This window comes from Lampris incognitus, chromosome 11 (genome assembly GCF_029633865.1).
Source record: "Lampris incognitus isolate fLamInc1 chromosome 11, fLamInc1.hap2, whole genome shotgun sequence".
Classification (NCBI taxonomy): Eukaryota; Metazoa; Chordata; class Actinopteri; order Lampriformes; family Lampridae; genus Lampris; species Lampris incognitus.
The window spans coordinates 7,078,335-7,098,991 of record NC_079221.1 but is presented as its reverse complement, the minus strand read 5'-3'; the positions used below and the strand labels follow the sequence as shown (position 1 = coordinate 7,098,991).

The 20,657-nt window shown below is 49.0% G+C and overlaps 1 protein-coding gene across 1 annotated transcript in view; it reads left to right on the top strand.

Annotated features, from left to right (window-relative positions):
• The window catches only part of LOC130120473 (glypican-6-like), a 117,412-nt gene extending 96,964 nt beyond the window's left edge, over nt 1–20,448 (top strand). The window contains exons 8-10 of the mRNA XM_056289022.1: nt 13,748–13,884; nt 18,844–19,019; nt 20,213–20,448. Coding sequence (XP_056144997.1) covers nt 13,748–13,884; nt 18,844–19,019; nt 20,213–20,418 — 519 coding nt within the window. The 3' untranslated portion in view covers nt 20,419–20,448. The remainder of the gene's footprint in view (nt 1–13,747; nt 13,885–18,843; nt 19,020–20,212) is intronic.
• Nucleotides 20,449–20,657: the final 209 nt, after the last annotated feature.

The window sequence follows — 20,657 nt, the reverse complement described above, 5'->3', positions numbered from 1 at the left end:
GAGTGATCTATGAGCCGGCCTCAGAGTGATCTGTGTGCCGGCCTCAGAGCGATCTCTGTGTCGGCCTCAGAGCGATCTGTGTGCCGGCCTCAGAGTGATCTATGAGCCGGCCTCAGAGCGATCTCTGTGTCGGCCTCAGAGCGATCTGTGTGCCGGCCTCAGAGTGATCTATGAGCCGGCCTCAGCGATCTGTGTGTCGGCCTCAGAGCGATCTATGTGTCGGCCTCAGAGCGGTCTATGTGCCGGCCTCAGAGTGATCTATGAGCCGGCCTCAGAGTGATCTGTGTGCCGGCCTCAGAGTGATCTGTGTGCCGGCCTCAGAGTGATCTGTGTGCCGGCCTCAGAGTGATCTATGAGCCGGCCTCAGAGTGATCTGTGAGCCGGCCTCAGAGCGATCTGTGAGCCGGCCTCAGAGCGATCTGTGAGCCGGCCTCAGAGCGATCTATGAGCCGGCCTCAGAGCGATCTATGTGCCGGCCTCAGAGCGATCTGTGTGCCAGCCTCAGAGTGATCTGTGTGCCGGCCTCAGAGTGATCTGTGTGCCGGCCTCAGAGTGATCTGTGTGTCGGCCTCAGAGTGATCTATGTGTCGGCCTCAGAGTGATCTATGAGCCGGCCTCAGAGTGATCTATGTGCTGGCCTCAGAGCGATCTATGTGCCGGCCTCAGAGTGATCTATGTGCCGGCCACGGTGTGACTATGTAGGGATGGCCGTGTTAAATCATGTTGTATTCTGCTCTGGCAGATTTATGCAGGGAAATTATCTGTTGTAATCAAGGGAAACAAGCAGAGCAGTGCCATATTTAGAGCCAGGGAGGCGCGGGGGGGCCTCTGGAGCAAGGCTCAGTTACCGTAGGGCACTGGCGGCTAGGCTGGCGTCGTTGTACCGTCACAACCGGAATAAAAATGTTGGTTTTAAAGCCGTTGTGCCATGTCCACCGGTGTGAATACCAAACACCGAACCGTCGCTCGAGCTCCTCCCTGTCACAGAGGGGAAGGATGTTTGCTTTCGCCCTCTGTTGATGGATATTGATCGGCCCAAACGAGCCCACATCCGCGCACTTTGGTAGCTGCTTGCTCTAAACAGCCACCTCAGTCAGTCTCTTTTTTTTTGGTGGGTGGTGGTGGTGGGGGGGGGGGGTTCCAGACAAGGACGAAAGGATAATGCAAGGGAGCTACATAGAGTAATATAGTTGGGGCACACGGGGGGTAAAACATTATCACAGAGGTCATTGACTTGGTATACCTTGGTTCAGCCAATATTATTTCTATGCCGGTTTTTTTTTATTTCTTTTCTTGTTAATATGCAACACGTGCTCTGGAGCCAGATGGCAGGTCTTGGTTGGGAGAATCTGCTGTTTATGAGTAGACCCGGACCCAGGAGGAGTGCTTTATGAGGTGTTAGACACCGGTGATTAAATAGCCGTGTCAGGGGAGATGGACCCCGCAGGGCCTCGACGCGCTGATACCCGACACTCTCGCGCCGCAAGCGGATCTGGGGGACCGGGCGTGTCTTTCTGGGCCCACGACGACGAACGGGAACCGATCTGGAGGAAGGGTGCGGTGAAGACGCGGGGTTGTTCTTGCTCATGTGGGGCGTCCTCCTCAGGAGTCGAGGGAGCGGCTTAGGGCGGGGCGACGGTTCGGAGTGAGCCGGACCCGGTTCCTTGAACTCTGTCATGGAGCTGCAGAAAGAACAGAGCTTTCGTATCGAATGGAAAACTATTTTGATGCAGACGGGGGCGGCGGTTGCCAGGGGAAAGAAGTTGATCGAGGAGTTGCCGGCCCCTTGTGGTTCAGCGGCCAGACCTGTTACCCGGTCTATGATTAGAGTGAACTTGCGCTAATTTAGCCCCGACTCGCGGCGCGGGGGTACGTGTCACATGACGCGGGCGGCCCCGGGCGGCCGCTCGAGACAGAGGACTGCTTGTTAATTAGTCAAGACGTCGGTCTTTCTCACTGACCTCAAACAGAAATCCAGCAAGGCGCCGTCTCCCCTGTCTGTGGGGGAGTTCTTCCTCGGTGGAAAAGCAGAAGAGAGACACAAACTCTGTGTGTGTGTGTGTGTGTGTGTGTGTGTGTGTGTGTGTGTGTGTGAGAGAGAGTGTGTGTGTGTGAGAGAGTGTGTGTGTGTGTGTGTGTGAGAGAGTGTGTGTGTGAGTGAGTGAGTGAGTGAGTGTGTGTGTGAGTGAGAGAGTGTGTGTGGTGTGTGTGTCTATGTGTGTGAGTGTGTGTGTGAGAAAGTGTGTGTGTGAGTGAGTGAGTGTGTGTGGTGTGTGTGTGTGTATATGTGTGTGTGTGTGTGAGAGTGAGTGAGTAAGTGTGTGTGTGAGTGAGTGAGTGTGTGTGTGTGTATATGTGTGTGAGTGTGTGTGAGAGTGTGAGTGAGTGAGTGTGTGAGAGTGTGTGGTGTGTGTGTGTGTATATGTGTGTGAGTGTGTGTGAGAGTGTGAGTGAGTGAGTGTGTGAGAGAGTGTGTGGTGTGTGTGTGTGTGTGTGTGTGTGTATGTGTGAGTGAGTGTGTGTGTGTGTATGTGTGAGTGAGTGTGTGTGTGTGTGTGAGAGAGAGAGAGTGAGTGTGTGTGTGTGTGTGTATGTGTGAGTGAGTGTGTGTGTGTGTGTGTGAGAGAGAGAGAGTGAGTGTGTGTGTGTGTGTGTATGTGTGAGTGAGTGTGTGTGTGTGAGAGAGAGAGACTGAGTGTGTGTGTGTATGTGCGCCGCATTGAAGGCGGCAGAGAACAAATCTAAGATGACAAAATGGCCGCGGGGGGGCAGGCAGGCAGGCCGTGTCCGGCCAGCGCGGCGCTGTCGGCGTGACGTTTACAGGTTTGGGCAGTGACGGTTCTGAGCGGGTCCCCATGCAGGTTTTATGGCAGGCGGACGGGCCTCCGTGCAGAACTGGTCCGCTGCAGCGTCCGGGCCGCTGACGCTGCGCCGTGGCCGGGAGCGGGGGCGCAGCTTCAAAGTCGGCCGGTCACACGTCAGCTTTTGATCCGGGCGTCGGCAAGGGCGCCTGAACACCACCGGTCAAAGTGCACTTGACTCACATTGGTATGCTGGACCGAGCGGCGGCATTCAGCTGCAGCAGCCCACTGGCCGTGCATACAGACCTGCGCAGGAGCATGCACGTACCCGTGCACGCATTTACAGACACGCATGCATATGCATGCACATGTGCACAAACACACAGCGGTCGCACAATTCGTCGCACCAATGCCAAGCCAAGCCAAGTAAATGAATGTTTCCAGGAATGCAGAGTGCACGTGAGCACGTTTACTATACGCCCGGTAATGGCCTCATCTCATTGGCTCGTACTCTTGTTTGGAAATAATAACGGTCTGTAAATACGTTTCTCATATTTGGCCAAACAATCCCAATTATTCCCCACAATCGAGTAAACACCATGTGTGCAATACGTCTGGGTCGGCACGCCGTACTTTGCACACAGCAAGGCGTCGTTTTTACGCTAGTTGAAAGGGAAGGCCACGCTTGATGTGTGACAGGTTATGCTACGTTAGCGTTAGCACAACATGGGGACGTGTTCTAATGATGTTTACCCCTGAATTAATCTCTTGCTGGTATCGTCCCTTCCAGCGGGGGGACCTGTCGTCCAGAGGGAGTCGAAAGATGACTAACCTACATTTGTCTGTGGAGTTAATGTTGAAAAACGGTAGACCGCTCCCAAGTAAAATTAGCAAACATAAAACGCCACATGTTCGGAGAGCCCCCATTCATCATGGTCCCAGGGTTGCGCAAGAGAGCCGCAATAGAGTCGTGAAGATGAGGGATAAGAGAACGTGGAAAGTATTCACATAGGAGGACAGAAAGAGAGAGTGTCGAGGGGAAGCGGTAAGAGATGGTGCACAGCAAATGACAGGGCAAGTGCGGAGTCTGGACTGCACCCACGGTGCGTCGTCGTCACGATGCCACAGTAAATCCCGGGGGGGGGGAGGTCGTATTCTCACAATAACAATATATTTGTTTGCTCGACAACACGTGAGCAGGATTCATAGAAAACTGTTATGCCAAGATCGGCTGCACATGTAGGAGTGAGGCGTCAGAGACCAGGCACTCTGGTTTAAGATCACTGCTCAGCTACTGCAGCCATGTACCATTCACTCTCATTTAGGACTGACAGGGGCGAGGGAGGGGAGGGAGGGAGGGAGAGAGATGAAGACTGGAGCCAGAGAAAGAGCAGACAGAAATAGGGAGGGCTACAGTAAAGCAGTACAGTATTGCGGTTCATGGCAGAAACCGAGGGACGAGAGGAGGAAGAGAATGAAAAATATGACTGAGGGGAGGGAGAGAGAGGGCTGCAGCCCCTCCGGGTTTATATTGATGCTTTTCTAGAAAAATCTATCCTCTCGTTCTAGCTAATCCGAGTACCTTTAGGTATCCATTTCCCAGAGTTTTTGTTTTGTTTTTTCACGTTGCTCATTTGTGTAAGACAAGAAGTATGTGATGTAGAAATATCACCAGTGTCCACTTAAAGCCTCTCAAACCCTGATCACCAGCAGGAGGGAAGCGGTCCTGCATATTTCATCCACATGTTTTATGCTCCTCTTCAATTATTATCAACCCTGACCCTCTTTGCAAAGTTTAGTGGGTCGTTGCCGAGCGTGCGCGGCGACAGGAACAGTAAAAAAGATCGCGTCACGAGCCGGGAGGGTCGCTTAGCGCCTGCACGAGAGCGAGATCCCCCGTGAGGGGAAGTGTTATAGGAAGTGGATGTAGAGACAAGTTGACCTTTGAAATGTGAAGGGGGGGAAAAACAACAATGGCGGTGCATCTTCTCCATCGTAGCCTTGTAGTCAAGATCATCTAAGAGGAGACCAAGTCCAAACCAGTTCTTTATGGGGAGGGGGGGGCGAAACTCGAGACTGGTGGGATCAAAACTTCTGCAGAGACTTTCACCAGAACGGTACCAGTCCAGTTAAACACCACGACTGACTGAAGTAGTCTACCATCGTAGCAAAAGTCAAAGACGGGCGGCTCGGTGGCCCGGTGGCTCGGTGGCCCGGTGCTTAGCAGTGCGTTTACATACACAGTTAAGTCGAGCTACGGTTATAGCTCGATTAGGCCGTGTAACTGGACTGCTGTCGTCCCAGTATACAAGAACCGGGGGAGAATCGATTTATTGACGGAAGTATGTCTGACCCCGGTACGATAGGTGGCGATATGCCCCCTTTCAGCTGGTTGCTGCTGGGTGAAAGACCGCCGCGGGAACTATGGATCATGTGCAGAACCCCTAGGCCAGTTCGGGGCCGATTGGAGCTTATACATGCCAGAGTAAACCCACCCCCGACCGCATCATCTAGGTGTGTTGGCCCCACTTCCAGAAATTCAATGTTGTACGATTTCAGTGGGACTAACACGTTTACATGTGTTTTAAAAGTCCAGTTTTAGTCGCACTAACACAGTAAATCCACTTTTTCTAACATCCTGTGAACGCAGTCACTACTGCTGCCTCACAGCAAGAAGGTCCTGGGTTCGAACCCCAGGCCGTCCCGGGCCCTTTCTGTGTGGAGTTTGCGTGTTCTCCCCGTGTCTGCGTGGGTTTCCTCCCACCATCAGAAAGACATTCATGTCGGGGTTAACACTCCTGTCTGTGCCCCCTGAGCAAGGCAGTGGAAGGAAGAAGTGGAGTTGGTGCCCGGGCGCTGCAGCTGCCCGCTGCTCCTGTACAACAGGACGGGTTTAATGCAGAGGACACGGTCACTGTGAGAATACAGCGACAAAAGTAGAGTGGCTTTCTATCAGGTTTATCTCACTGTCACATCTACTCTGGAAGGAATGTTTCAGATCCCAGCTTTCCCTCGGGTCCGAGACACACGAATAAGAATAAAAAGAGAGATCAGGTTGGATTACGCTTCTTCCCCGTGAGGGAAATGTGACATTCATTTCAGAAACAATATCGAGTGCTCGGACCGGTGTTGACAAATGACCACGGGTCCGAGACCGCTGTCCGAGACCGAGACGAGTCCGTGCTGGGATGTCCGAGACGGGGCCGAGAACCTCAAAAATGGAGAATGAGCCCGCGTGAGTACAGCAACCCTCCTCCGTCCAGACACTGCTGTCTGTGGCGTCGCCCGTCTCACAGCCGGCCCCCAGACAGACGGACCCATGACGCCCGGCGGGCCGCTGTGACCAACGCCGCCATGTAGGGGTTAGCCCCTCGCACCCCGGGTGTGTTTATGAAGCGTGTGCGCTGAGCCACACAGCTGCAGGTGAAGCACTGATGCGATGGATGCGGTCCATCGCCCTGCCGGTGAGATGCGGTACTGCGTCCGCTCCGCTCTGGCCTGATTACAGAAGACGGTAACGACACGTTTAACATCAGCCGGTGTTGGACTCGTCGCCATCAAGCATCAGGCCGCTGCTCATCTGGCGGGGCGTCGCTTAAAGCGGAGACGCTGTAATTTCCTGCTGCTTTCGGAGGGTTCGGGACTCGTCTGTGTGATCCGCACAATGACTTTAATTACAACGTCACCTCGTGGTGGCTGCGTGACAGCTGCTCGTACACCAACATGTCGCTCTCCACAAGTACGTGCACACACCACCTCTCTCTCTCTCTCTCTCTCTCTCTGTCTATCTGTCTATCTGTAACTATCTCTCTCTCTATCTGTCTATCTGTAACTATCTCTCTAGCTATCTGTCTCCCTCTTTCTGTCTGTCTCTGTTTATCTATCTCTAGCTATCTCTCTGTTTATCTCCCTCTCTCTCTCTCTATCTGTCTATCTGTAACTATCTCTCTCTCTCTCTCTTTCTGTCTGTCTCTGTTTATCTATCTCTATCTATCTCCCTCTTTCTCTCTGCCTGTCTCTCTGTTTGTCTCTATCTATGTCCCCCTCTTTCTCTGTCTATCTATCTGTTTACCTCCCTCTTTCTCTCTGTCTGTGTATATATAGTCATCTTTCTCTGTCTATCTGTCTCTATCTATCTCTTTATCTCTATCTATCTGTTGTCTATCTCCTTCTTTCTCTTCCTCTCTGTCTGTCTTTCTCTCTGCCCCTCTCTGTCTATCTCTCTCCCTCTGTCTATCTATCGCCCTCTTTCTCTCTCTGCCTCTCTATCTCTGTCTGTCTCCCTCTCTATCTCTCTGTCTATATCTCTTTTGCTGTCTATCTCTCTCCCTCTGTCTCTATCTATCTATCTCCTTCTTTCTCTCTCTGCCTCTCTGTCTTTCTCTCTGCCCCTCTCTGTCTATCTATCTCCTTCTTTCTCTCTCTGCCTCTCTCTGCCTGGTTGCCTCTCTATCTCTTTTGCTGTCTATCTCTCCTTCTGTCTCTCTATCTATCTATCTATCTACCTAGTGTCTATCTATCTCCTTCTTTCTCTCTCTGCCTGTCTGCCTCTCTCTGTCTCCCTCTCTATCTCTCTCTCTGTCTATATCTCTTTTGCTGTCTATCTCTCTCCCTCTGTCTATCTATCTAGTGTCTATCTATCTCCTTCTTTCTCTCTCTGCCTGTTTGCCTCTCTCTCTGCCCCTCTCTGTCTATCTATCTCCTTTCTCTCTCTGCCCGTTTGCCTCTCTCTGTCTCTCCCTCTCTATCTCTCTCTCTGTCTAAATCTCTTTTGCTGTTTATCTCTCTCCCTCTGTCTCTCTATCTACCTAGTGTCTATCTATCTCCTTCTTTCTCTCTCTGTCTCTCCCTCTCTATCTCTCTCTCTGTCTATATCTCTTTTGCTGTCTATCTCTCTCCCTCTGTCTATCTATCTATCTAGTGTCTATCTATCTCCTTCTTTCTCTCTCTGCCTGTTTGCCTCTCTGTCTGTCTCTCTCTGTCTATCTCTTTTGCTGTCTATCTCTCTCCCTCTGTCTCTATCTATCTAGTGTCTATCTATCTCCTTCTTTCTCTCTCTGTCTCTCCCTCTCTATCTCTCTCTCTGTCTATATCTCTTTTGCTGTCTATCTCTCTCCCTCTGTCTCTCTATCTACCTAGTGTCTATCTATCTCCTTCTTTCTCTCTCTGCCTGTTTGCCTCTCTCTGTCTCTCCCTCTCTATCTCTCTCTCTGTCTATATCTCTTTTGCTGTCTATCTCTCTCCCTCTGTCTCTATCTATCTAGTGTCTATCTGTCTCTTTCTGCCTCTCTCTGTCTGATTGCCTCTCTATCTCTTTTGCTGTCTATCTCTCTCCTTCTGTCTCTCCATCTATCTATCTACCTAATGTCTATCTCTCTCCTTCCTCTCTCCGCCTCTCTCTCTCTCTCTCTCTCTCTCTCTCTCTCTCTCTCTCTCTCTCTCTCTCTCTCTCTCTCTCTCTTGCTGTCTATCTCTCTCCCTCTGTCTCTCTTTCCTCTCGTCCGTCTCAGGTGTCCTCGCATCACTGAGGAGCGTTTATAGACGTGTGTTTAGTCTTCAGATGCGTCAGTGGTGGGGGTCTGTAGTGGGTCTGTGGTGGTCTGTAGTGGGTCTGTGGTGGTCTGTGGTGGTCTGTGGCCGTGGTGCATCAGTCAGTAGTGACTCCGCGTGCGTCGGTGTCCTAACCTCCGTGTCAGTACAGGGTTTTCCGGAAGGCCCCCTGCTCCCGTGGCGTGACGAGCAGCCCGGCGGGAGGCGGCGCGGCTCCGCGTTGGCTCTTGTTAATGAACCCACATGTTAATTGTGAATGGGATTCGGGTGAGACGTGTTTACATGGATTTATTTTAAAATTGATATTCATTTATGCACGTGTAGTGCACATGTTTGGCTCCCTCTCGTATCGCTCCTCCATCCGCTCTCCTTCCAGCGCTCCCATTTCTCAAAGACACAGTGCCACCTAGTGGGCACGGTAGGCGGTTGCATGCCGGACTATTTGTTGCGGCCCTATTATTTATTCATGGAAACGGCACAATGAGGAGGCGGCAGACAGACTTGTATTCAAAGACGTTTCACTGGAGAAAACCGCACCTTTACTCTTCTGTGGGACGCGTCCCTCTTCTCGCCCTGCCTCCTCTATTCACCCTGCTTTGGCCTGCGCAGCCATTTGAAGTTGATAAGGTGTATTCAATTTCCTTTTCCTCTTCTTTCTTTTTTCCATTATTTTTTTTATTCCCATCCGGGAGGGCTTTTGTGTTCGGGACAGATAGGCAGTTTTATATAACTGCCAAATACCATTTATATTCATAGTGGATGAAATTGAATAGCAGTCAATATTCACCCAAATGGTGTAATGGAAGTATAATGTTACGGCGTGCCGTTGTGCACCGCCATGGAATATGCAAGCATGCCATGAGACTGTTTCAGAGTGATGTGCTTTATCGAGGCTGAGATTTTACAAGTCTTGGCCCTTATTTCACCGATTTGCCCGTTAACTTGGAAGAGGTCGGGGGCGGCCGGGTGGCGTGGCGGTCTGTTCCGTTGCCTACCAACACGGGGCCTCGCCAGATCGAATCCCCATGCTACCTCCAGCTTAGTCGGGCGTCCCTACAGACACAATTGGCCGTGTCTACGGGTGGGAAGCCGGATGTGGGTATGTGTCCTGGTCGCTGCACTAGCGCCTCCTCTGGAAACTCCTCGCTGCCAGGTGAAAAGAAGCGGCTGGTGACTCCACATGTATGGGAGGAGACATGTGGTAGTCTGCAGCCTCCCCGGATCAGCAGAGGGGGCGGAGCAACAACCGGGACGGCTCGGAAGAGCGGGGTGATTGGCCGGATACAATTGGGGAGAAAAGGGGGGGGGGGTCCAAAAAAAGAAAAAAAACGTGGAAGGGGTCACGTGAGCATGAGCGTGGCCAAATTAGACACACCAATCAGAAAATCACAGATGCTGAAACGGCGGCTCGGGTCTCTCCGACCTCGGCGACGCCGGCAGATCCTCTCTTACAACGGCGAATCCGGTTAATGTTGAACCTGGTGGATGCGCGTGTGCGTCGCAGCCCGGTTTAAAGACCGCCGGTCAATCCGTTGCGAGGCGACGACAGCCGGCCCTCTGGGCGGCAGCGGGGCTGCAGAAGTGCCTCGGCCTCGGTGTGACAGGATTAACACATCAAACGCGGTGTCGGGGCCTACAGCGGCGCCACGCTGTCACCACAGCACCTTTCATGTTCTGCTCAGGTTCAGTACAATTTCACCTAAGCCAACAGCCTGTCAGACGGAAACCGATAATAGGGCACTGCCCAACCCCGCTATCAGGCCCGGCCTCAGCTTCGGGGAAAACGTGGCAAATCCTGTGGTTTCGATAAAAGACCGGGGCTTCGACGGGCTGGAGTCAGGAAACGATATCTGGCGGCGTCGCGAGGCCAGAAATGCAAAGGCGCATCGAAGATGAAAATGTGGGCAACCTTTATGTCGTCAGTGACCGCGCGTCGTCGCCTCGCGCCACGGTGCCGTGGTCGCGGGCACACGGGGCGAACACGGGATCTGTGCGATTTGCTTTTCCAGGATCTCGGCAGTATCCCTGACTTTTCCGTGCAGGACTGCACACTTCATGCCTCACAGTAACCGGATTCATCATGGCCTATTTATAGCTCACCTCTACGATAATGGCGCCTCAAATACTGCTCGTACTCGGGACTGGTACTCGTACCACATCCTGTTTTGCATCGTATCGTGTCCTTATTTCTGTGTTATAATTATGATTGTGTCTATTTTTTAATCATTATTTATTTAGTGTTTACTTGAGTGTACGGATACGTGTGTACCCGAGAGCAGCGTACCAAGTCAGACTCCCCATAAGCGGACATACTTGGTCAATAAAACCAGCTCCGCATAGCCTCCATCCACCAAGGGTAAGCTGCGGTCGGGTTGGGGTGGGGGGGTTAATGTGTCTCATGGCATTTTAACGTTTGTCTTTTCTGGGGGTTTTTTCCCCCCCTTCCCAATGACTCTCATCCTCCTGCCAGGATGCATAAACTGCCCAGCTTGAGCGTTGCCAAATCAGATTGTGTTCACGTTGGGATCAGATGAGCCTGACCACCTGCGGATGCTGGGAAAAGGTTAACCGCGGCCTCACTGTCAAACCCCAAGATTCCCCGCTCCGTCCTCCGTGCGGAGAGACGTGTGTGGTTGTACTCGCACGCTGGACAGCTGTTATCAATTATGCATGCGGCGAGCAGCTGTGCGAGGAATTTATACAAATGAGATTCATAACGAGCAGCAGGTGGTCCACGGAAAAGCATCAAGCACACTCGTGAGATTAAGGTATTGACTTGTGCTCACCTGTGAGATTATGTTGGACTTATTAAGGTATTGACTCAGGAGTTGCATCGGCGCTTGCCAAGTCCTAAAAAGGCAACAAAGTGCTGTGATATCCTTCGGCGTTTGCTTCGCTTTTCCACTCAGATGGACGTGCGAAGGCAGCCGAGCGAGGAAGAGGGTGATGGACAGATGGTTGCAAGGGCCATCACATAAAGTGGGTAGGGGGGCAAGGAATAGAGTCTAATTTCCTTTTATGAAATGAAAGGGGGGAGTACTTAGAGCGCCATGGTATCTATCTTAAAATGGAGGAGAACTGCGTTATCAGACAGAAAAGATATGCTACAATATACAATACGATATGATACAATTCGATTGATATGGTATGATATATGATACGATACAATATGATGAAACGATATATATAATATGATTCGATACGATATACAATACGATATAATACAATTCGATTGATATTGTATGATATATGATACGACACAATATGGTGATATGATATATTATATATATAATATGATTCGATACAATATGATGATACGATATATATATAATATGATTCGATACAATATGATGATACGATATACAATACGATATATGATACGATATAATACAATTCGATTGATATTGTATGATATATGATACGACACAATATGGTGATATGATATATTATATATATATGATTCGATACAATATGATACGATATATTATATATATAATATGATTCGATACAATATGATGATACTATATACAATACGATATACAATACGATATAATACAATTCGATTGATATTGTATAATATATGATACGACACAATATGGTGATATGATATATATATATAATATGATTCGATACAATATGGTGATACGATATATTATATATATAATATGATTCGATACAATATAATGATACGATATACAATACGATATATGATACGATATAATACAATTCGATTGATATGGTATGATATATGATATGATACGATACGATTCAGTAGCACGGTGGCCCGGTGGTCAGCACTGTTGCCTCACAGCAAGAAGGTCCTGGGTTCGAACCCCAGGCCGTCCCAGGTCCTTTCTGTGTGAAGTTGCATGTTCTCCCCGTGTCTGCGTGGGTTTCGTCCGGGGGCTCTGGTTTCCTCCCACCATCAAAAAAGACACGCATGTTAGGGTTAATACTCCTGCCTGTGCCCCTGAGCAAGGCAATGGAAAGAAGAACTGGAGTTGGTCCCCGATCACTGCAGCTGCCCACTGCTCCTGTACAACAGGATGCAGAGGAGGAATTTCCCCACAGGGGTTAATACAAGTATATCTAATAAAGTATATCTTATCAGTGTGATACGATATATGATATATGATATGATGTAATATGATGTAATATGATACATATGATGTAATATTGAACACCTCTTCAAGATCCTGTCTTACAGCCTTGCAAACGTCTTACCAATTGTTGCGCCTTGTTAAAAATTTAGTACAAACGTTTTCTTCGGTCTTGAACTATGTATTCTTAACAAAAACATAAGCTGGCCAAAAATAGTAGCGTCTCAAAAATGTTTTTCCTTAGGATTTCTTTATTCTCTTCAGCACACACAGCACAGTGTGTTCGTTATTTCCAGCGTGCCATATTTCAGTAGTCATTGGCCCGTTGAGCGGTCCTGGGAGTAAACCACACACGATCCACGCTGACGTTTGAAGAGGACACTTTGCCCGCTTGCAGTGTTTGATGGTAACGGCCAGGAAACCCTGACCATGCGGCATTAAAGCTGAAAGCCGTGATTTCCCCGGTCTGTCCCTCCTGCTGGCAGGGACGACTACCAACAAGGTGTGGCAGTCGTCGTTTGTGTGCCGTCAGTTCAGCAGTCAAACTGCCCCCCCCCTTTTGTTTCCACCTTGGACCAAAGCTAACACAGGCGAGCTAATGTACTACAAACTCATCATCAGCATCATCATCATCAGTTCCGTAACTTATGGGGGTTGTATGATCACAGCTGATGCCTCAGCATTGGTTGAGTCATCATTGTGTTCCAGTAGGGGGAGTACCTGGTGGTCCCTGTCTCCTCTCCAGGTATGGGTGGCCGTCGGGCCACAGAGGAACTCATCCACCCTTTGACAGGTTTTGTTTTTAGTCCTGCTGGGTGTCCACACACCCTCCTCACAACAACCCAAGGGTTGAAGTGGGGGTGCCGGTTTAGTCGCCGACGACCCGACGGTTGCAGTTTAACGTCGTACCCAGGACGCACTACAAACTACACCAGACTATATGGGAACACTGTTGTACAGTAGTATTGATTGTGTGATTGGTAGATCACCTGTCCACACACCAACAGCTGCACCACCACATCTTCATCACGTTTCAGTCCTTTGTCCTGCTTGAGTAGGAACGTGTTTGCTATTGCACCCAGTGTCCGTCCTACCCGGTCAAACATTTCAACCCCTAGTGTGTCCATATGCTAAATACACCAATTAGTATTCATGTAACCTGACTCCATGGTTCAGATTGATGAAATGACTATACTATATTGATGCAGAAAAAACATCGAATTCAGTTTTAAGGTTTGGGTTTTGGTTGGACCAGAAGGTCCTACCCCCTTTTTAACATTTCCTCCCTCCTGATAGGTTGTCGACATAAAGGAGAAACTGAAGCTGTCCAAGAAGTTTTGGTCCAACCTGCCAAACGAGATCTGCCTGGAGGACAAAGTGACCGCCGGAGAGGCCGACAATGAGCAATGCTGGAACGGCCACAGCAAGGGCAGGTAAGAGTTTCCCGGGTCCATACAGTCGAACACAAAAGATTATTTACAAGTCCAGAGTCCGCTGAGCTGGCCATAGATTAATATGTCTAATCCTGCAATTAGAGGCCAGATTATATACTGCCAGCAACCCAAGACCAGTTGCACAAGAGTCCGGCATTCCTGTGATATATAGTTGCAGCTCTGCAACACATGAGCATGACGAATGCTGTGCACTGCAAAATTTCACATGTGTTAATGAGGTATTAGACCATATAGAGGTATTAGACCATATAGAGGTATCAGGTTGGTCCAATAGAGGTATTAGACCAACCTGAGTGGTGATAAGCCCAACCATAGGCCGCGGAACGCATTTCGAATGGGTAGGGCCACGAACGACGTGACGTTCCACCCCCCACCCCCCCAAGCCACACTCGTAACGCATAACTTTATTTATTATTATTTATTATTGCCGTTTTTATTTGTCCTGATTATAGCCTACACTTGAGTCACAATCAAATAGTATAATCAGTATGATTAGAAAGCATAAATCATTTGACACGTCAAGTCCAGTTGCATAGGATTAAAAAATGTCAACGCTCACCACCCCGTCTTAAACGTTCCCAAAGAAGTTCCTCCGCCTCTCGGTGTGCTGCATGAAGTCACTGGCAATGGCGAGACCATCCACATTGGCCAAAGCATCCCTGTGTGTGTGGCTGCACATCAAGTCATTGAGTCTCCTTTGAGTCATTGTTGACCTTAGATAAGTCTTCATACGACGAAGGGTTGAGAAAGACCTCTAGGCGCTGGCAGTCGACACGGGAATTGTATAGAACAATTTCAACAGCCTGTGTACATCTGGCAATAGGGTTTTCGCTACCGGAGCAGCAATCATTACCGATGTTACTGATGCTACCGTTGTGACGGTAATTCCAGACGTTCGGATCACATCTGGCAGCATATTCAACTGTGCGCGTAAACTGTCAAAGTCAAGTTCTGGGGCTAATTAGCAATTCTACTGCTGGTTCCTCAAGCTCAGAGGGCTCATTGTCAGCTGGGGCGAGGCTCATAACGCTGAGGGTAGCGGCGGCAGAGGGGCTAGTTAGAGCAGCGACAGTTAGACGTTCTACTTCTGGTTCCTCAGAGGGCTCATTGTGGGCTGGAGTGACGGTGGTTGTCTCAGCTACCTTGGTTAACTTTGACCCGAAGAAATCAGTTATTGTTTGACGCTTCACCATTCATTTGAACGTTACTATTGCTTAAAGTTTAGCGAACACACTAGCAGTTAGTCTACTTCCATAGAGCGCTGGTATTTTGTTCTGTGAAATTCACGTCCGTGTGACGCTAAGCTCACGTGACACAAATAACCAATCGATCATTAGGAAACAGAGTTTGTTGCTTGTGATAGGCTACGTACTGTACGTAGGCTTACAGCTAGTGGAAATTAGCCCGGGAAGCGCGCAAAAGTGCAATACATTAAGAATGTAACGTATTTGCGATTTGAATTTTTACACATGTTTATGTTTAATGCACGCCAAAGTAGGTATGGCCACGGCCCTACTGGCCATACCGGTTCCGCGGCCTATGAGCCCAACCCATAGAAAATGCCATCAATTTACGGTTTCATTTCCTGGTGCCTTATGGTGGTCCAGAGGAACTTACGTTGCAGTCTGTATCATCCTCTTTAGGGGGGAATATATGAAACTGGGTATACTACAGGATGGCGCGGTGGTTAGCACGGTCACCTCACAGCAAGAAGGTCATGGGTTCGAGCCCCCGGGTCGTCCTCTGTGTGGAGTTTGCATGTTCTCCCCGTGTCTACGTGGGTTTCCTCCGGGTGCTCCGGTTTCCTCCCACAGTCCAAAGGCATGTAGGTCAGGTGAATCAGCCGTACTAAATTGTCCCTAGGTGTGTGTGTGTGTGGGCCCTGTGATGGCCTGGCGGCCTGTCCAGGGTGTCTCCCCGCCTGCCGCCCAGTGACTGCAGGGATAGGCTCCATCATCCCCGCCACCCTGAGAGCAGGACAAGCGGTTCGGATAATGGAATGGGTATACTACAAGTGAGCTCAGTAATATACTAAACTCACTCGGTTTGGTTCCTTGGTTTTAGACTCACATCACTATCCTCACTTGCAGCAGCCACGGTTTGACTGTTCAGGTCCCATTATGACTGTGCAACCATATCATCGATTTCTTCTGTTTTGATGTATTATGATGAAAAAATATGGGGGGGAAAAAGTCTGAATTAAAGTTAAAGTATTTCAATGAATCTTTGAAGAAGCTCCAGAGGCCTTTGGTATTCCTAAAGCTGTTAAACCACGAAGTTTACGACACGATGTCAGGCAGCCAGGACTGCAGTTTGAAAGATGGATTCTCTGTTGTCCTTCTTGAGGAAAATTGGTGCCACGGCTTGTATGTTAAGTTTACCTCCATGTGTATTAACATATATACACGCATACCTCCATACACTCACTAGTGACATGAGTACACAGGTACAACTACTACAAAGGTATGTATAAGATGCACACTTGCTGAAATAAAAAAAGGGAAATAGACGATCGGTCGAGTCAGTTGAGGGCTTCACTGACAGCTGTGTTAATTGAGAGGCGTTATGAGGCTGCAGAGCACCGTTATCGACGGTGTCCTGTCAGGAGAGGTGTGGGATGCCCTCGCGTGGTGGCCAGCAACACAGACAGATTCAGGTTTCCGGTGACCGAAGAGTAAAAAAAGTCTCACAGGTCTGTAAGAGGAAAACCAGACATGTTCAGATGGAGTGAACTCTCCCAGACGGAGCTAAATCAGACTATAATCTTGACATTATGAAAGCCACAGATCATAACAGCAACAACAACAACTAAATGGCTCTGGAAAGCTTCCCTCGGCCTCTCGCCGTCTTTTCTGGGGAGACTTGGGATTTCCGAGTACACGGCTTCTCTTCCCGAGAATTCTCCGCATGCCAGAGAGCTCAGCCACTACAATAAGGTTGTCTGGTGTCATTATCCAGTCTGCCATTACACTCATTCACGCGGACACTCTCTTACTCCGGTTTTCCACAAGAAATGCTTCACTAATTGCAAGATTAATAGGAGCTGGCTTTCAAATACATTAAACAAGAGCTCCTTCCACACCTTCACCACTACCGCCGCTACTACTACTACTACGACTACTACCACTACTACTACTACTACTATGACTACTACCGCCGCTACTACTACTACTACTGCTACTACTACTACTACTACTGCTACGACTACTTCTAATACTGCTGCTGCTACCACTACTACTACTATGATGACTACTTCTACTACTAATACTACTTCTACTACGACTTCTACCGCCGCTACTACTACTACTACTACTGCTACGACTACTACCACTACTACTACTACTACTATGACTACTACCGCCGCTACTACTACTACTACTGCTACGACTACTACTACTACTTCTATGACTACTACGACTGCTACTACTACTTCTAATACTGCTGCTGCTACCACTACTACTACTACTATGATGACTACTTCTACTACTACGACGACTACTACTACTACTACTATGACTACTACCGCCGCTACTACTACTACTACTGCTACGACTACTACTACTACTTCTATGACTACTACGACTGCTACTACTACTTCTAATACTGCTGCTGCTACCACTACTACTACTACTATGATGACTACTTCTACTACTACGACGACTACTACTACTACTACTACTTCTACTACGACTTCTACCGCTACTGCTACTACTACTATGACTACTACGACTGCTACTACTACTTCTAATACTGCTGCTGCTACCACTACTACTACTACTATGATGACTACTTCTACTACTACGACTACTACTACTACTATGATGACTACTTCTACTACTATGACTTCTACCGCTACTACTACTACTACTATGACTGCTACTACTACTTCTAATACTGCTGCTGCTACTACTACTACTACGATGACTACTTCTACTACTACTTCTAATAATACTACTACTACCGCTACTACTACTATGACTACTACGACTGCTACTTCTAATACTGCTGCTGCTACTACTACTACTACTATGATGACTACTTCCACTACTACTACTTCTAATAATACTACTAATACTACTTCTATGACTACTACTACTGCTGTGACTCCTACTACTACTACGACTACGACTACTACCATGACTACTATGACTGCTACTACTTCTAATACTGCTGCTGCTACTACTACTACTACTATGACTACTTCTACTACTACTACTACTTCTACTACTACTACTATGACTACTACTACTACTGCTATGATTACTACTACTTCTACTACTACTACTATGACTACTACTACTTCTACTACTACTACTAGTCAATTTTATTTGTATAGCCCAATATCACAAATTACAAATGTGTCTCAAGGGGCTTTACAGCAACACAACATCCTGTCCTTACACCCTCACATCGGATAAGGAACAAGTCCCTAAAAAACCTTTATCAGGGAGAAAAACCAGGGAGAACCCTCAGGCAGAGCAGCAGAGGAGGGGTCTCTCTCCCAAGACGGACAGTGTGCAATGGATGTTGTGTGTACACAATTTACACAATACGACATTGAAAGAGGGTAACAGAATCATAATGAAATTATAGATATATGAAGAATATGATGAGCAGGATCCCAAGCAGTGTCCAGAGGCCACCGGAACAGCCCAGGACCCGAGCCACATGACCAGCATCACCATGTAGACCAAAAAAACCCCCAGAAAACACATTGGTCACATGTCTGAGTGTGACTAATGTGACTAATCTTATGACTACAACTACTACTACGACTGCTACTTCTACTACTACTACTATGGCTAATACTACTTACTCCTACTTCTACTATGACTAGGACTACTATGACGACTGCTACTATTTATTTCTACTACTACTACAACGACGACTACTACTACTACTTCTAGCAGTAATAATGTGTTTTTTGTGACCCGACAGATACTTCCCTGAGGTCCAGAAAGACGGGCTAACCAATCAGCTGAACAACCCTGAGGTCAGCGTGGATATCACCCGCCCGGACACTTTCATCCGCCAGCAGATCATGGCTCTGAGGGTGATGACGAACAAGCTGAAGAACGCCTACAATGGAAACGACATCTACTTTCAAGACTCAAGTAAGCCACTCCTCCAGCGTTTCCTTAGAGGGCCCGTGAACTCAAGGCTGTATTTGCATTCTCGTTACCTATTTTATCTGCACCTAATTTACGTCCGTTTGACATTATGGTGTAGAAATTCAACCAACAAGTATTTTGTTTCATTTTTGTGTTTATGAGAATAATTTATTTGCCTTCTGAAATGTACAATCATTTTTAGGTACATCACGCTACACTTGCAGGTGTTCGCGAACAAAAATGTCCGATGAAAGGGCGTCCGGGTGGCGTAGCGGTCTACTCCGTTGCCTACCAACACGGGGACCGCCGAATCGAATCCCTGTGTTACCTCCGGCTTCCTACAGACACAATTGGCCGTGTCTGCGGGTGGGAAGCCGGATGTGGGTGTGTGTCCTGGTCGCTGCACTAGCGCCTCCTCTGGTCGGTCGGGGCGCCTGTTTGGGGGTGAGGGGGAACAGGGGGGAATAGCGTGATCCTCCCACGCGCCACGTCCCCCTGGTGAAACTCCTCACTGTCAGGTGAAAAGAAGCGGCTGGTGACTCCACGTGTATCGGAGGAGACATGTGGTAGTCTGCAGCCCTCCCCGGATCGGCAGAGGGGGCGGAGCAGAGACCGGGATGGCTCGGAGGGGGAGGGGTAATTGGCCAAGTACATTTGGGGAGAAAAAGGGGGGGAGGGACCCCAGTCAATTAATGGGAGCGATTTTGAGAAGAGGAGTGAGTGTCCACCACCAAATGAATAATACATTAGCATATCGATGTCCATGTTCTTCCAGAAATGCTCGGCCGTGATTGGCTGTCAGTCAAATCAGACTTCCTCCCTGCACAGAGAGTTCCTCTTTATTCAGACGTATAAGTCAAACTGCAGAGGTTGGTGGTGGTCTAAATGCTGTTTCATTGGACCTTTAAAGCTGCCAAGAGGAACCTTGGGTTTTTGTTGACTTTGCACGACCCTGTGGCCAAAAGCCTTGGTGTTTCATGGAGGGATGACTTTGTTTCGTATGAGCCTCTTGTTGCGGAGACCCACGACCACGCAGCGGTAGCTTGTGCATTTGCTCTGAAGAGAAAGATGAGCGATGTGTTCCGGGTTTTACCTCTCACAGAGCGTGCTGCTCTGCGGTGCATCGTCTGAAATCGCTCCATCGTTGCTTTAACGTCGACTCTCTCCTGTTCGCCGGTGTGCTGTCTGTGTTGCAGGTGATGAGGGAAGCGGCTCAGGCAGCGGCAGCGGCTGCTCAGACGCCTGCACCACGGACACGGACTTTACCCCCACCGAAGCCCCCGTGGTGGAGGCGGACCGGAGCGGGCCTGCGGACGACTCGGCCGCGGCGTTTGCCCCATCGCTAGTCCTGCCAACCGTGATGGCCGTCTCAGCCCTGGCACTCCAGCAACAGTGGAGATAATGCTTCGAGAACTGAAACTAAACTCGGACAGCAGGGTTTCCCTTTTTGCTGTTTTTTTTTGGGGGGGTTGGGGGTGGGGGGTTTGTTTTATTTTGTTTTTGTATTCAGGCGGATTGGAGCGACTGTCAAGCAGGAGGTATCCAGGCTGCCTTGGTGTCAAGGCTTGAGGGGTCTGCTCTTAAGAAGAGCAGTCATGTATCATGATTTCCCACGCCCCCCCCCCCGAGATAGTCCGGGGC